Genomic DNA, 17739 nt, shown 5'->3' with positions numbered 1-17739 from the left:
AAATAAAAAAGCCAATAGTCACCAAAAAATTTAATATTCAAATTACAGAATTTAAAGGATAATTATTAGTTTTATACATGGTATTTCTTTACATTAACATAAACAAATAACCAAATGTTTTACCTTCGAGCTGGATGTCCATTCCGTGTTAGACTTTTTCTCAGTATCACATGCCAGTTCTTCTGGAGGACACTCTAATAAATTGTCTCCATGTATATCATTTCTGCATAAAGGACATTTAGCATGTGGCTACATAAGAAAGAACAAAATATGAGTGACACTTATCAGAGGAGCAGAAATACAAATTTAGCTAGCATTTTATTAAACCTTTTATCAGATTCACCCATGACACAAATCCATACGTGCTGAACTCCAGGCCGATATACAGTAATATTCTAATGTAGTCAGTGGGATGGGAAAAGAAGAGAATAAAAGTAAAAATATGTGATCTTGACTAACATTAAGAATTTGAAACAATAAATGATATTCTATCTGCAGACAAGTAAAAAAAACAAAACACACACACATAAGCAACAGTTTCTTCAACCTAACTACAATATAGAACACCAGTTTGAACTATTTAGAAGGAAAAAAATTTTCCTCCTTAATGGCTTGGAGGGCCAGTCTAGATCTGTTAAATTCTAATGGTTCATTCAAAGTAGTATCTGTTGTGTCTATTTGTCCCAAGACACGATAATAAAATAAGATTATCTCTTAAATAGCTACATACCAAATGTCATTATAATAAAAAAAGATTCTGAAACTAAAACAATGTAAGAAGTCAGTATAAGTGGATTACCTTTGAGGAGGAGGGAGAGGGTAAATGACTGGGAGGAACACAAGGAGACCCAGGTAGTATTTACTTGGATGTGTTCACTCATAACTTACTGAGCTGTACAATCATAACTTGTACCTTTTTTTCTATATGTATGTTACACATCAAAGTTGTTTTTCAAAATTCTATCTCAGTTGAAGGACTGCTTAACAGATTATTTCACTTCAAAAAATCCTATTGCACATAAGAATCTATGTACCTTAATCAATACCATAGGCAATAGCTACATGTAGCAACTGAGCCCTTGAAATGTAACAAAGTCAAATTTAGATGTGCTATACATGTATAAAATACCACTGCAACTTGAACTTAAATTTTATTAATAAAGTTTTAAGTAAAAAATATATAAAGTATCTCAATAATTTTTATATTTTAGATATACTAAATAAATAAAAATATATTCTAAGAGGTAACTTCATCTATTTCTACTAAAAAAATGAAAATTACCTTTGCGTCTCACATTATATATTTATTGGACAACAATGATGTAAACAGTTATGCCACCAAACACCTAATGTCTTTTTAGGTTGAAAGGTTTCAATTATAAGAAATATATCACCTATTAAAACAATGATATAATTAATCATGAAAAGTACATTAGTAAATTCAAGTGCAAAACTCTTATAGTCTATTGGACTTGAGCTTCCATTACACTCAAAACTAATGTGTCACTCCATCAAACACTGACTCTGTATGAAGCATAAAACAAACCTGCTCATTCTGGATGACTTGGCAAATACAGGGTTTACAGAAGACGTGTGCACAGTGCGTTATGACAGGAACTGTTAATGAATCCAAGCAAATTGCACATTCTTCATCGGAACCTGAGCTCAGAATTAACTTCATCTTTCTTATTAACTTCTTTTGTAGTTCTTCAGGTGTATCATTTCCTAGAGAAAAGGCTGAAAAATTAATTTCAGAGCAAATCTGTAGTATGACTAGACAAGTTAATCTTCCTTATATAGGAGACAGTTTTGCTTTGATAGTTTTAGTCTTTTTTTATTAAAGGCAAAAAGCATGGTTTAAATGTGAAATTTTAAGCAAAATTCAGAATCTAAAATAGTAGCCAACTCACATAATACACCTTGCACAGAAGCATCGTTTTAACACAATCTGCACATACTACCACAGAATAAAAGGTAGATCCAAGAATATCGATGTGGAAATCTTGGAAGAACTCATTAATATCCCATTTCATTAAGTATCTCTAACAAATAAAATGGTGTAAACAAGCCCTACTTACTTACCTGAGGGAACACTAGAAGACACTGCATTGGTAAGAAGGTGAGCATGACAACAGATCTGCCGCAATCTGAGCAGAAGACCCAGGACATCTGCATAGTGAGCAAGGACAGTCCCTTCATTAAAATACCTACAGGTAAAAATGTTAAATATGACAATGTTTCCTATTCTAAAACAGTGGAATAAAAATTGCATTGTTCTATTCTCCAGAAATTACATCAAAACAAGAATAAAAAACAGAAAAGCAAACTCTATTTTTAATGAAACCAGGAAAGGTTTATAACAAAAAAAAATATATATATATATATATGAGAAATAGCTGCCAACTGCAGTGTAAGTCGGATAGGAAGATGCCAAAAGACATGACTGCAGCTCTCAACAGACCTTCCAAGCACAATTCTTCAAAATAGACCACATGCCCTGGGGTGAAATAAACTTCTCTAATGTGAAAAAACAAAAACCAGGTGCATAACTAGTTGCTTGAATTTCCCTGGACAAATTTTACACCAAGGAGTGAAGGTAAGCTGAATAAGGAAACACACAGAAAAGACTATGGACACAGCATTCCACACTATTAGAAACCTTAAAGCTTCTGATCTGTTATATAAGCACAAATAAAACCTAGAAGAACTCACATGTAACCCTGAATCATAACTACATAGACATTTCCTTCTAGTCTGGGCACAGCTTTGACCCTGTCCCCTTCATATGAATCTCTTGCAAATAGATAATCCAGAAAAAAAATCAAAACATTCATCTACTATGTCACAAACTGCAAAGAGCAAGAGAGTTCCAGTGTGGGGTGTGCAGGAGGCAGCTATCAATGATTCTCATCATTGATGTTTCTAACTCTCCCTCTCCCTTCCTCTCTGAAATCAATAAAAATATACTTTTAAAATTAAAAAAAGGAAAAGAAATTTAGCCTAATGATTAGAGCACAGACTCAAAGCTAGACTTGTCTTGAATTCAAAACCTTACTCTGCCAATTTAACTGAACTTTGGGCAGGTTTTGGTTCCTTTTTATTTTTATCTTAGTTTATTTATTGATTTTTTTTTTTTTTTTTAGATGCTCCAATCATTTGAGTCACCTGGCCAGGGCAAAACCTTGAGCAGGCTTCTTAACCTGTCCTGAGCTTCCTTCATTGTAATAGTGGCATAATAGTAATAATACACACCTTAGAGGACTGTTGTCATAAAAAGTTAATAAACGCAGAGTATTTAGAATACTGACTATGGTAAGTGACATAAAATATCTGCTGTTACAAGTAACAGTAATATTATGGGAACAAATACTTATAAGTACTCAAGAATGTAAGGCAGTATATTATAAAGATTAAACTTATAAACTCTAGACCCAAAATGCCTGAGCTTAAATACCACTCTTGTCATTCACTAGCTGTGTGACACAATACACTTCACCTAACTGCTGTGCCTCTTTACTTTGAAATCTGCTTTGAAACCTCCTGCTTGGAACAATCTTTCTTAATATCTCTAATTCCTATTAAACCCACCTTGTAACTCACCTAAATTCTTTATGTTTTGAAGATTCCCCTGTTTTCTGAGCCCTGTTTTGCCTTCACTTGTCTCCTACTCATTCTGGTTCCTATGGGCACTTACATCAACTATGCTCTTGCTTGGACTAGAATGTCTCACATTCTTCCAATCCCCAACCTCTTTAATCTACTTGGCCAACTCCTATTCTCAGATTTCCACGTGTTACTGGAAAATACCACATGAAGCCTTTCTACCACTCTAAAAACCTTACTTTTTTATGATGGCCTTCCTTATCTCATAAATACCTTGGTTTCACAGCTCAATGATTACTCTCTTAATATTCTTTTTTTGTTAAAATACGTTTTATTGATTTTTTTACAGAGAGGAAGGGCAAAGAATAGAGAGTCAGAAACATCGATGAGAGAAACATCAATCAGCTGCTTCCTGCACACCCCCTACTGGGGATGTGCCCGCAACCAAGGTATATGCCCTTGACCAGAATCGAACCTGGGACCCTTCAGTCTGCAGGCTGACACTCTATCCACTGAGCCAAACCGGTTAGGGCTCTTAATATTCTTTTTTGTATTTACCACCCCAGGCTTCGTTTTTCTCCATCAATTTGCTTTATTCTCTTTTGTACCTGTAATATTTTCTATGTTCAATTCCTCTCAAAACAGTTACCAAATAAAACTATCAAAATAATTGATCCATAAAAAAAATACTGATCCTATCTACCAGTCTCACTTTTACACACTTTGTAAAAAATTGTCTACCCCTACAGCTGCTACTTCTTTGCAGTCTCCTTAGTCCTACAATATAACTACTTAATTCATTATTCTAGTGAAACTACTCTGAGAGTTTACACCAGTAATTTCTGAATCAGCATATTAAATAGCCTTTTCCAAATGTCTGTACTGTGACACTACTGACCATTCTCTCTTGATTCTCCTCTTTCCTAAAACTCTGTAACAGTTTACTTTCTTCACACTTCTCCACTTGCTGAAATCTCTCTTATTTTTTTAATTAATTACTTAATTTATTTATTTCTTGAATGTGGACAATCTCCCAAGTTTTGGTCCTTAATAGGTTTACTTTCCTTATATACATACATCTCTCAATGTTTTTATCTACTCCCATGAAACAGTCAGAAGTAGAAGGAAGCAATCAGAACTTGCCTTTTCATGTAAACTTTGAATTTTTTCCTAACTTAAGAAATTCTTCAATCAATTAAAAAATTAATTTAAACAAAAAAAGCCTTGGCCAGGTAGCTCATTTGGTTAGAGCGTCCTCCTGATTCACAAAAATCAACCAATGAATGCATAAAAAATTGGAACAACATCCCTACCCGGTTTGGCTCAGTGGATAGAGCGTCGGCCTGCGGACTCAAGGGTCCCAGGTTCGATTCAGGTCAAGGGCATGTACCTTGGTTGTGGGCACATCCCCAGTAGGGGGCGTGCAGGAGGCAGCTGATCGATGTTTCTCTCTCATCCACGTTTCTAACTCTCTATCCCTCTCCCTTCCTCTCTGTAAAAAAAAAAAAAAAAAAATCAATAAAAAATTGGAACAACACATCAATATTTCTCTGTCTCTAAAATCAATAAGTAAAAAATAAAAAGAAATAACCTGTTGAATTATAATATTCACTCACTTCAACTATTAATTCGTAAAAAGTAGTTAAAATATAGTTAAAGAAAGCAGATTATCTTTCAGTATACTTCAGACTTTATTGCTGACATATCTTAAGAATGCTATTCAGTTAAATGGGAAGCAAAAAAACCCAAAAAATATTTTCTAAAATGGTTTTCTCCGTACCTTCCAATAGTATCTCTGCCTTCATTTTTCACAGACTGATAAATCTTTCTCTCTTCATCTGAAAGTGTAATATGCTGAATAAATACTTTACGTTCTGGTAACTCCAAAACAGGTTTTCCTTTAATTTTGCTTGTCTTTGTTCTTCTAAGTGTAATATTTTTAATTAGGGACTGTAAACGCCTAGAAAATAAAACAAATAATTACATAATTTGTTATTTCTATATAAGCTCATGCATCAAGAACAAAAAAGAATATTTTAAGCTATTACCGTTTTATAATCTTAGCAAAGGATTTTTTTTAGTCTCTTACTTGTACTTTTATCCAATCTGATCATCACAGACGTATTCTACAAACAGAAAATTACAGCAACAAATACATTGAAATTTGCCCTAATTCACACAGTTTAAAATTTCTGCTCTTCTTCCATTTTTGTTCTAGTTTCTCTCTCTTTTTTTTTTTAATTTATTTTATTGATTTTTTGCAGAGAGGAAGGGAGAGGGATAGAGAGTTAGAAACATCGATGAGAGAGAAACATCGATCAGCTGCCTCCTGCACACCTCCTACTGGGGATGTGCCCGCAACCAAGGTACATGCCCTTTACCGGAATCGAACCTGGGACCTTTCAGTCCGTAGGCCGACACTCTATCCACTGAGCCAAACCGGTTTCGGCTGTTCTAGTTTCTAACCCTTTTACTTCTCAATTCTTCAGCTATATCACCATATTCAATACTCACATTCTTAATAAGCACCTATTAAGTAAAAGGAATTATACTAAATATCATAAAAATATAACCTTCAAAAAGTATTTTAGTAACATGAAAATCAAGGTACATAAATAAATTTTATAAAGTAATGAAAAAAATAACACAATATAACAACCCAGAAGAGGGACAAATGCCTTATAGGTTCTATAATTTGACACTCCCCCTTTTCAGTATCAGAATAAAAGGAGGCATGCCAATTTATTTTTAAAAAGGTTTTTCCTAACACCGAAATACAAATACCATTTCTTAAATTATAATTTAAATAGCTGATTTGAAGGAATCAAAGAGATGGTATTACAAGCTAGGTTAGTGGGTTTTGAATCTTTTTCACTAAAACCCAGAGTAAGAAACAAATTTTAGTCCACTCAGCAAACGTATAAACAAACACATACAACAGAAACAAACATTACACAAAATACCATGTGTGATGCACTCTGCTTTTTTCTTAATCTTCTACTCTCTTTTCTTTTAAAATGCTGGCTGCCCTCTTTTTTAAGTAATTTCATAACCGGCTAGAGAATCCCAAACCCTCTGTTTGAAAACCAATATTCTAGGCAAAAAAGTTAAAATACATTAGCCTAGTACCTTGTAAAAATGGCTATTGCCAAGCTGAATTTTATTTATGTTCTCAACTTTTACCTATCTCCACCAGAAACAACTTTCTCTTATAAAACTCTTGTTGATGCCACTGTACATCATTCCATCATTAAATTACCACTGTATAAAGCTATACAAGATAAGTTATGAAATTTGAGTGCATTTTGGAGCTTCAGAGCCTATAGTTTTTCCTGTCACTACTTAAATCTTTATCTTCCCAAACAAGAATCACTAGGTTCTGAGAGTCAAAGGCATAAAGCGGTAACACTTTTTGGAGATTAAAGCCAATAGCCAAGTTAAATAGTAATGAAAGTGGAAATTGGTTCAAGCTGCTAACAGTTATTTGTAACTAATCAGTTATCATGAAATTACTCACCTAAGTCCTCCTTCATCTCCCATTGTGACAGGTCGCTGAATTGTTCTATGCCACCACTCTCTATCAAGGAATGGTTTTAGTTTTAAAAAGGAAAGAAGAGACCACAAGTCCTTTAAAGAATTCTGAATTGGAGTGCCTAAAAATAACATGAAATAGTTACAATTCTATAACCAAAATATCCAATCAGTATATCTACCTAGCTGAATTGAGACAATAGCTGAAAATGGACACTCTGTACCAGGCACACCCACCATCAACCTGTGACTATAATTCCTTTTTAAACATATACGTAATCTCAAAATACAGTTTGCTCTAATTTTTAGCTCTCATTTGCCATACTAACAAATAAAATAAAGACTACAGACCCACTAAACTCAACTTTCTCCTTACCCAGAACATTTACTTGACTTTTTAAAAAATCTCTATTATTGAGAGTATTACAGATGTCACACCTTTTTCCCCCTCCATTACTCCCCTCCACCCAGTTCCCATGCTGCACCAGGGCTTCACCACCCTATTGTCTATGTCCATGGGTTATGCGTATCTATATACATAAAAGCCTAAGTGACCGTCACAACCTAAACAACTGAATGGACTACTGAACAGGCTGCGGGGGCGACCAGGCCAGCAGGGGGGTTAGTGAGGGACAACCAAACTACTGAACAGAGGGCTGCGTGGGGTGATCAGGCCGGCAGGGGGTGCAGTGAGGGGCGACCAAATGACTGAACAGCAGGCTGCATGGGGCGACCAGGCTGGCAGGGGTAGGCTGGCGGGGGGGGGGGCAGTTAGGGGCAACCAGGCTGGCAGAGGGGGGGTTAGGGGCAACCAGGCCAGCAGAGGGGGGCAGTAAGGGGCAACCAGGTCGGCGGGGCAGGCAGTTAGGGGTGACCAGGCTGGCAGAGGGGGGCTCTTAGGGGCGACCAGGCTGGTGGGGGGCGGGGGGGGGCAGTTGGGGGCAATCAGGCCGGCAGGCAGGTGAGCGGTTAGGAGCCAGCGGTCCAGGATTGTGAGAGGGATGTCCGACTGCCGGTTTAAACCGGCAGTTGGATATCCCCCAAGGGGTCGCAGATTGGAGAGGGTGCAGGCTGGGCTGAGGGGACCCTCCCCCTCCTGTGCACCAATTTCATGCACTGGGCCTCTAGTATGCATATAAATTCTTTGGTTAATCTCTTCTCACAACCCCTTCCCTCTGAGATTTGTCAGTCTGTCCCATGTTTCCATGCCTCTGGTTCTATTTTAGTTAACAGTTTATTTTGTTCATTAGATTCCACAAGTGAGATCATGTAATATTTATCTTTCTCTGACTGGCTTATTTTGCTTAACATGATAATGGTCAGGTCCCTCCATGTTGTCTCAAAAGGAAACAGAGCCTTCTTTCTTACAGCTGCATAGCATTCCACTGTGTAAATGTACCACAGCTTTTTTATCCAGTCATCTGCTGACGGGCACTTAGGCTGTTTGCAGATCTCAGCTATTGTAAATAGCACTGCTATGAACATAGGGGTGCGTACATTCTTTCTGTTTGGCATTTCAGGATTCTTAGTATATATTCCTAGAAGTGGGATTACTGTGTCAAATGGCAGTTTCATTTTTACTTTTTTTGAGGAAACTCCACTGTTTTCCATAGTGGCTGTACCAGTAAGCATCCCCACCAGCAGTGCACTAGGGTTCCTTTTTCTCCACATCCTCACCAGAGCTTGTCACTTGTTGATTTATTGATGGTAGCCATTCTGGCAGGTGTGAGGTGATACCTCATTGTCATTTTAATTTGCATCTCTGTTGATTAGTGACTTTGAACATTTTTCATGTCTCCTGGCCAACTATATGTCTTTTTTGGAAAAGTGTCTGTTCAGGTCCTCTGCCCATTTTTTTAAATTGGATTGTTTGTCTTCTTTTTGTTGAATTGTATAAGTACTTTATCTATTTTGGATAACAATCCCTTATCAATGTATCATTGGAAAATACGTTCTCCCATAAAGTGGGTTGGTTCCCTTTTCATTTTGATGATTTTTCTTTTGCTGTGCAGAAACTTTTTAGTTTAATGGAGTCCCACTTGTTTTTTTTTTTCCTTTGTTTCTCTTGCCCTAGGAGATATACCAGTGAAATTTCTGCTATGTGAGGTGTCTGATGTTTTGCTGCCTAGGTTTTCTTCTAAGATTTTTATGGTTTTATGACTTACATTTAAGACTTTTATCCATTTTGAGCTTATTATTGTGTCTGGTTTAAGTTGGTGGTCTAGTTTCATTTTTTTGCATTTATCTGCCCAATTATCCCAACACCATTTATTGAAGAGACTGTCTTTACTCCATTGTATGTTCTTGCCTCCTTTATCAAATATTAATTGAGCATAATGATTAGGGTAGATTTCTGGTTCTCTGTTCTGGCTCACTGATTTATATGCCTGTTCTTGTGCTAGTACCAGGCTGTTTTGATTACAATGGCTTTGTAGTGTAACCTAATTTCCAGTATTGTGATCCCTTCAACTTTCTTCTTCTTTCTCAAGATTGCTGTGGCTATTCGGGGTCTTTTTAGGTTTCATATAAAATTTTGGAGTATTTGTTCTAGATTGTGAAATATACCATTGGTATTTTAAAAGGGATTGCATTGAATCTACAGATTGTTTTGGGTAGTTTGGACATTTAATGATGTTAATTCTTCCAATCCATTGCTTACTTGATTTTTAAATCAATAGCACTAGCAAGAAAGCAAAATCTAATATGAGTTCATATTTTCTTCCCCATCCTCTAGTAACGCAGACTCCAAAATGGCAAGTAGAGAAATCAAGATTCTAATTGAAGGATTAAAGTGTCTAATGAATGTCCACAGTTCAAGAATAAGTCTAGTTGTCTCATAAACTGAACAAGTCAAATATTTTATTAAATGATTGCTAGGATTAATATTGGAATAGTCTTTATATCCACTTGAAGTTTACAAAGTTACTTCACTAACTCACTTAATGATACATATTTGGGAATTAATTTTTTAAAAAGTGTAATGCTATCATTACCTGTCAATACCCATTTTCTGTCTGCTTCTAAATAAAGTACAGCTTTAGTCTGCTGAGCATTTGGATTTCGTATGGCATGTCCTTCGTCCAGGATCACTCTTAGCCACCTTATGCTATGTAATGGACTATCACCTTTCATCTGAAATAAATGTTTCATATGAATTAAAAACATAGGAAAGTAAAATAGTAGTTTATATAATTTGATAAGTAATATAAGTTAGTATTCTCAATATCAACTTACTGTGTGATAGGTATGGCTTTAAGCATTGCATACATTAAATTAATGAATGTTCACAAGCTTATGAAGTATTATTACTCTTTTTTTACAGATGAGAAAACTGAAGCACCAAGATGTGAAGTATATTGTTCAAAGTACCACAGCTTGGAAGTAGAAGAGCTAGCATTCAAAGCCAGGTAATCAAACCAGAAGAGCTAGCATTCAAAGCCAGGTAATCAAACCAGGCTTGATCTGCTGTGATCTTGGTCCAGTACACTGAAGTACTCTGCCTCAGATTAAAATCCTATCTAATAAAAGGGTAATATGCAAATCAACTGAACAGAGGAACAACTGGTCACTATGATGTGCACTGACCACCAGGGGGCAGATGCTCAATGCAGGAGCTGTTCAGGAGGCATCCATTCAATGATTCTCTCTCATCATTGATGTTTCCATCTCTCTCTCCCTCTCTCTTCCTCTCTGAAATCAATAAAAAATATATTTAATAATTTTTAAAAGACTGAAAATTTTAAAAAAATAAGGTATTTTCAAAAACATTTTAACTTAAAAACTGGAATTATAGGCAAACAACAATTAGACTTCTACATAAATTGGGAAACACAAATTTCAGCTATGAAAAAGCTTATTTTTAAACTGAGACAATCAAATCATTGTGATAGAAAATAATATTCTAGAATAGTTAGAAGAAAATTCATTTACAAATTGTTATGTAGAATTAGTTTAAATTCAAATTTAAAAATTTAACTTTAAGTGTCCTAAATGGAAGTATTTCTACCTTAATATCTAAAGGCCAACCATTTCTTTTGCATATTAAAACACAAATTCCTGTTTATTTTCTGTGTATTCTTAAGTATTTAGAAAGAAAAAAAGGAAGAGTATGAAGCTTAAATTTTAGAACACTTCAGCAACCTGAAGCATACTTCTTAAATTAAACTTTTGAAAATCTCTGAGTATCAGTATACTTACTCCATAGTCATGAGTTAAAATATTGTAAGTAGTCAAAACAATATCCTGTTTTGAAAGCAAAGCCGGGTCTCTAATACGATCGGGACCATAATAAACATAAAAATTCAAGTGCACATCTGATTTTATATGTTGTCCAAACTGGTCCTAAAGGAAAATTAGAAGTATTTTAAATAATAAGAAGATTAGTATCAGGTTTAATAAATACATATGAAGTACTGTCTTGGTGTAGTCAAACAAATCACACTACTAAAATTACATAACATCAAGTTTCCTGCAATCTAAACTAAAATAGCAACAATAATAATACTAATTATTATTTTATTGTCAGGAAAACTGGCATTTATATTATAATAATACACTATATAAATTTTGCTTGGACCTACCAATGAGCAGCCACTTCATTTTTGACAGAAAAAAAAAATACAAAGCTTCTTTAAAACAGTAATTAGTTCTTTTTTAATTTAATATTTTAACACACAGGATCTTTAATGCTTCCAGTTACTTGGTAGACTTAAAAATATCAAAATTAAACAGTAAAAGAACAACAACCAGTATTTTCAAGATAGTAGATAAAGATTGAAACACAGGATCCACTTTCATTTAACATAGGCCTACTATGTGCCAGGTATGAAGAAGAAGGGTAGTACAGCTAAAAAGAAAAATAAGAACTGGTTCCTGCTCTCTTTGAGGACATGATCAGTTTTTAAAACTTGAGTTTTGGTTTCTTAACATGAAAACAATATATGTGGGTGAGTCAGAGCAAAAACACACACAAATGATTAGAATAAAGACAGAAGACACCAAAGAGAAACAGCTAGGAAACCATTTAGGTGAGAGATGATGAAGCCCTAAACCCAAACAGCATAGAACAGAATGGAAAGAACACATGTGAAAGAAACTCAGAAGGAACTCCTGAACTTGAAGACTAATTCAATATGAAATATCTTCATGAAAGAGAATACAAAGAAGCTGACATTACTTAAAGTGACTGCCTAGGAATACTGTGTAATAAAGACATAGGTAAGTTTAAAATAAAGAAGGGGAAAAGAGGAATAAAGATGAGAAAGAGATGATGAGTATTATTTCAAATGACATTTAAAATTTTGGGTTACTACAGAATATCTGACTAGAGAAGTATACTAGGAAAATTTAATTATTGGCCTATAATGCAAGTAGTTACGGACTTTAAAGTTTTCATCAGACAGTACATGAAGCTATAGAAGTTACTTGGTAGACTTAAAAATATCAAAATTAAACTAAGATTAAGATTTTCTAAGGAGAACATGTCCATGAGAAAACAGAACCTGTAGCCTACACAACACCAATATTTAAAGAGGAGACTTGAGGATCTAAGATGGCGGCAGATTAGGTGAAAGCTGTACTCACATCCTCCCAGGATCAAACTAGAATTACAACTAAATTATAGAAAAACTAGAGGCCCAGTGCATGAAATTTGTGCATGGGGGGAGGGGTGTCCCTCAGCCCAGCCTACACCCTCTGCAATCTGGGATACCTCTCACAATCCAGAACTGCTGGCTCCCAACTGTGCGCCTGCCTGCCTGCCTGATTGCCCCTAACCGCTTCTGCCTGCCAGCCTGATCACCCCCTAACCACTCCCCTACCAGCCTGATAGATGCCTAACTGCTCCCCTGCCAGCCCCATTGCCCCTAACTGCCCTCCCCTGCTGGACTGGTCACCCCTAACTGCCCTCCCTGCTGGCCCGGTCACCCCCAACTGCCCTCCCCTGCAGGTCCGGTCACCCCTAACTGCCCTCCCCTGCCGGCCTGATCACCCCTAACTGCCCTCCCCTCCAGGCCTGGTCACCCCCAACTGCCCTCCCCTCCAGGCCTAGTTGCCCCTAACACTCTTCCCTGCTGGCCTGGTCACCCCCAACTGCCCTCCCCTCCAGGCCTGGTTGCCCCTAACTGCCCTCCCCTGCAGGCCTGGTTGCCCCCAATTGCCCTCCCCTGCCGGCCTATTCGCCCCCAACTACCCTCCCTTGCAGGCCCGGTCACCCCTAACTACCCTCCCCTGCCGGCCATCTTGTGGTGGCCATCTTGTGTCCACATGGGGGTGGACATCTTGTGTGTTGGAGTGATGGTCAATTTGCATATTACAGCTTTATTATATAGGAGGATCATACTGAATAACCAACTGAAGACTGGGTGGAGACAAGCCTTATAACCAAGGACTTACAGAAGAGGCACATCAAGACTGGTAGGAAGCATGGAGTTGAGAGGGCTGGCCAGGCTCCCACAGCAGCAGCTGAAGTTCCAAAGGGATACCTAAGCTGCAAAGGGTACTCTGAGAACTCTGGGATCTAAACCCCAAGCGGGCTCCCCAGCTCAGAGCACCAGAAATGGAAAAGGTGTCCATATAACATCTGGTTGTGAAAAGCAGTGAGTTTCTCTCTGTCATCGAGATGACTAGAGATGTAGGCACCCTCTGAAAGGGCCAACACACAAAATTTCATTTGCAGCCACTCACCCTGGGCTCCTACGGAGGGAGGGCAGAGTGGACTAGAGCTGCATGAGGAGAGACCAGGGTTGCTCGCTCTGGGAAGAGAGCTGAGAGGTCAGCCACCAGGATCCCTGTGTTGAGTAATTCTCCCATACTACAGAAGCCATCTTTCTCAAGCAAAGCATTCCTCTTCATGCAGCATCAGCCTGGGGGGAAGCAATAGCCCCACTCATTAGAATCCCTCTCATCCCACCCTGTGGAGCTTAAACCCAGCTGAAGAATACAGCATGAGTTTCTTAAGTGACTGAGCCCAATTGCCAGCCTGCAGGCAGAGGCAGATCTCTGGGTGCTTTGAGTCTGCCTGAGATGCTCCTGGGACCAGGGCTAGTAAAAGCAGACCTTGGTGTGCAGCTTGGTCCTTTCTACATGCACCCAGGTTCAGCAGAGTGAGCCACAAGCGGTGGAATGCAGATAACTCCCAACAGATTGCCCAGGGCCAGGCACAGACAGTCTGTGACATTGGCTGGTACCAGAGTCCCTCCAAAGAGGCCCAGAACCAATACATCCAGTGGCTAGTTCCAGACAACAACAGAGCAGACTCCAATAAGCTTCACAAGCAGCATATCATAAGGAGATCTCAGCAGGCACAAGACCCTGCCGAGTTGAATTTGGCTTCATGTGATCAGCACCTGCGCAGCAACCTGCACACTGTGTTTAGAGTTGAGTCTCATTGTCACAGGCCTGAGGATTGATCCCACACCCGATCAGACCAAGAGCAATCAAGACTCAATTACAATGAGGAGGCTCACGTAACATGCACATTCTTAGAGCACTCAGCGCCGGTGATCAGGGAGACTGTGCCATTGGGTCCCCCAGGACACCTACTACATAAGGCTGCCATACCAATACTGGGAGTCATGGCAGATCTACCTAAAACATAGAAGCAAACATAAACAGGCAGGCAAAATGGGAAGACAAAAAAACAGTCCTCAAATGAAGGAACAAGAGAATTCTCCAGAAAAGGTAAATATAATTGAGGTAATTTATCAGATATAGGGATCAGACTAATTATTATAAGGATGCTCAACAGCATGAAAAAGGACACAGAAACCATAAAAAAGGATAAGTCAGAAATAAAGGATGGCTTATCTGAAATAAAGAAAACATGAAGTAATAAACAGTAGGCTCAATGAAGCAGAGGATAGAATCAGTGATTTAGAAGAGAAAATAGAAAAAAAACACACACCCAATTAGAGTAGCAAAAAAAAAAAAAAAAAAAAGAATTTTGAAAAATGAGTATAGTTTAAGGGACCTTTAGGACAACATGAAATGTAACAACACCACATCATAGGGGTCCCAGATAGAGAGCAAGGCATCCAGAACTGATGTGAAGAAATAATGACTGAAGACTTTCCTAACGTGGTGAATGAAAAAGACATACAAATCTCCCCAAATAAGATGAACCCAAAGAGGCCCACTTACAAGACACATCATAATTAAAATGGTAAAAGTTAGCCCAGCCAGCATGGCTCAGTGGTTGAGTGTTGACCTATGAACCAGGAGATCAGGGTTTGATTCCCGTTTAGGGCACATGCCTGGGTTGTGGGCTTGATCACAAGAGGCAGCCAATCAATGATTCTCCCTCATCATTCATGTTTCTATCTCTCTCTTCCTCTCTGAAATCAATAAAAAATATATTTTTTAAAATGGCAAAAGTTAAAGACAGATAACAAAATGATAATCTTAGAAGCTGCAAGAGAAAGGCAGTTAGTTACCTACAAGAAAGCTCTCATAAGACTGTCAACTGATTTCTCAACAGAACATTTCAGGCTAGAAGGGATTGGCATGAAATATTAAAAGTGATCAGAGAGTCAGGATCACAGATTATGCCCCTTTTCTCAACAAGAACTGGCTCTCCAGTTCCCAGGAAGTAGTGTTAACTGCCTACAACCATAGCAGCAAAGACCAGGCCATAGGAGAGAGCCATGATCAGGGAGGGGAGGAAGCCACCTCGAGCATAATGCTGTCCAGGTCCATCCACACTGTTTCAAAATTCGCAGATATGGCCAGTATGAACCAAGAAATCACCAAAGCTAAGGAGAAGCCTCCATTTGATTGATCGAGTTCCTATGGATGAACTATCTAAGAAGGACTATTGGAATGAAGTAGACAATATCAAGAAATCTAGTGAGAACAGACAAGGTCAAGAGATGGTGGTTGTCAAAGAGCCTGATGTGAGTGAATTAGAAGAGTGGCTGAAGGAGGCTGGTTTGTCTAATGTCTTTGGAGAGTCTGTTGGAGATCCCCAAGAAAGCATGGTGTTTTTATCAACGTTAACCCAAACCAGGCAGCAGCTGTTCAGAAATGGGTAGAGACTATCTCCCAGACTTTAAGGCAGTGATGGCGAACCTATGACACGCATGTCAGCACTGACACGCGTAGCCATTTCTGATGACACGCGGCTGCTGAGGAGGCCGCATGCCGAGGATGAAACATTTGCTGCTCCTGAGGATGAAACATTTGCGAAATAATTTTTTTTTCCTCAAAGTGACACACTACCCGAGTTATGCTCAGTTTTTTGGGAAGTTTGACACACCAAGCTCAAAAGGTTGCCCATCACTGCTTTAAGGAAAAAGAACAAACAGTACCACATTCCTGACGTCAGAGACATATTTGCTTAGCAGGCAGAGTCAAAAGAAAAAGCTCCAGGTGGCAGTGAGTCATGGTCAGTTAGAATAAATGAAAACAAATACCAAGGAAAAGATGCCAGGCATCTAGCCTAGCTGTTGGTGAAAGAAGCTGATGCCACTGGTGCCTGCGGAGGCACCTGCCTCTGAAACAGTTATCAGCCGGAGGTATCACTTGCAGAGCAAGCTGTCAATCAGAAAGACAGCTCCAGGACAGGAGCCCGAAAAGCAAAGGCAGCAACGCCCCATGACCTACTTTCAGATTGCCAAAGGACAAGACAGGGACCACCAGGATTGGTGACCTCGCTGCCCAGGACATGAAGAAAGTTTGCTACTTAGCCTTGATTGAACTGACCACCCTCTATGATGTACTGGGTGTTGAAATGAAACAACAAAAAGCTATGAAGATTGAAACAAAAGATTCTGACCTTTTTTTGTGTTCCACTGACAGTATTGTTAGAACAAGATCAAAGGAAAGTACGAGGAACTCGAACATCCTTGATATTTCAAAAACTGATTTTTCTAATTGAAGACAGAGGTTTGGAAACTGACGGCCTCTTAAGAATAGCTGGAGCTGTCATTAGAATCAAAAATCTCTGCCAAGCCCTAGAAGCAACGTTTCATGAAGGGACTTTTAACTGGGAAACTGTCAAGCAGCCCGATGCAGCCAGCCTGCCGAAGCTGTTCATCTGTGAGCTGTCCCAGCCACTGCTCAGTGTACAATACCTCAAAGCCTTCCAGGCTGTCCAGATTCTTCCAATCAAGAAGCAACCACAACAGGCTTTGAACCTTCTCGTTATCCTTCAGCCAGATGCAAATCAAGACACACTGAAGGCCCTGCTTGAATTTCTCCAAAGAGTAACAGACAGACTGTCATAAATGTAGCCATGGTCATGGCCCCCAACCTTTTCATGTGTCAAGCACTGGGTTTAAAGTTCAAGAATTTGTAATGGTAGCTGGTACAGCTAATACCATGCACTTATCAAAAACTTCTGTGGACAATTCCCAAGTTTCTTCTCAACCAGTGAGGAAGCAAAACACCAAAAATCTTAAGAAATATTAAAAACAATGAAGAAATTGATGAAGAACATGGCTTATGACCAAGAAGAATATGAAAAGCAAGATAGGAGTAGTACAAATGATGTAAGAAAACCTTGAAGATATGTATTTATACAGATATCAGTATTGTTTTTAATATCACATAGCAAAGAGTTCTGCATGTTTTTGTTGTATGACTTAATACACATTCACTATGTCCTGG

At 38.3% G+C, this 17739-nt stretch overlaps 1 protein-coding gene and 1 pseudogene across 1 annotated transcript in view; one reads left to right on the top strand and one right to left on the bottom strand.

The window, feature by feature from the left end:
- Nucleotides 1-17739, bottom strand: part of HLTF (helicase like transcription factor) — a 106534-nt gene that overhangs the window by 25756 nt on the left and 63039 nt on the right. The window contains exons 15-21 of the mRNA XM_028135831.2: nucleotides 11332-11475; nucleotides 10128-10266; nucleotides 7121-7256; nucleotides 5384-5563; nucleotides 2083-2207; nucleotides 1547-1725; nucleotides 124-249 (exon numbers count right to left, since the gene is read on the bottom strand). Of these exons, the coding sequence (XP_027991632.1) occupies nucleotides 124-249; nucleotides 1547-1725; nucleotides 2083-2207; nucleotides 5384-5563; nucleotides 7121-7256; nucleotides 10128-10266; nucleotides 11332-11475 (1029 nt within the window). The remainder of the gene's footprint in view (nucleotides 1-123; nucleotides 250-1546; nucleotides 1726-2082; nucleotides 2208-5383; nucleotides 5564-7120; nucleotides 7257-10127; nucleotides 10267-11331; nucleotides 11476-17739) is intronic.
- On the top strand, nucleotides 13754-17636 carry LOC114228877 (rho GTPase-activating protein 18-like; annotated as a pseudogene).

This window comes from Eptesicus fuscus, chromosome 3, assembly GCF_027574615.1.
Source record: "Eptesicus fuscus isolate TK198812 chromosome 3, DD_ASM_mEF_20220401, whole genome shotgun sequence".
Lineage (NCBI taxonomy): Eukaryota > Metazoa > Chordata > Mammalia > Chiroptera > Vespertilionidae > Eptesicus > Eptesicus fuscus.
This window is presented reverse-complemented; position numbering and strand designations above follow the sequence as displayed.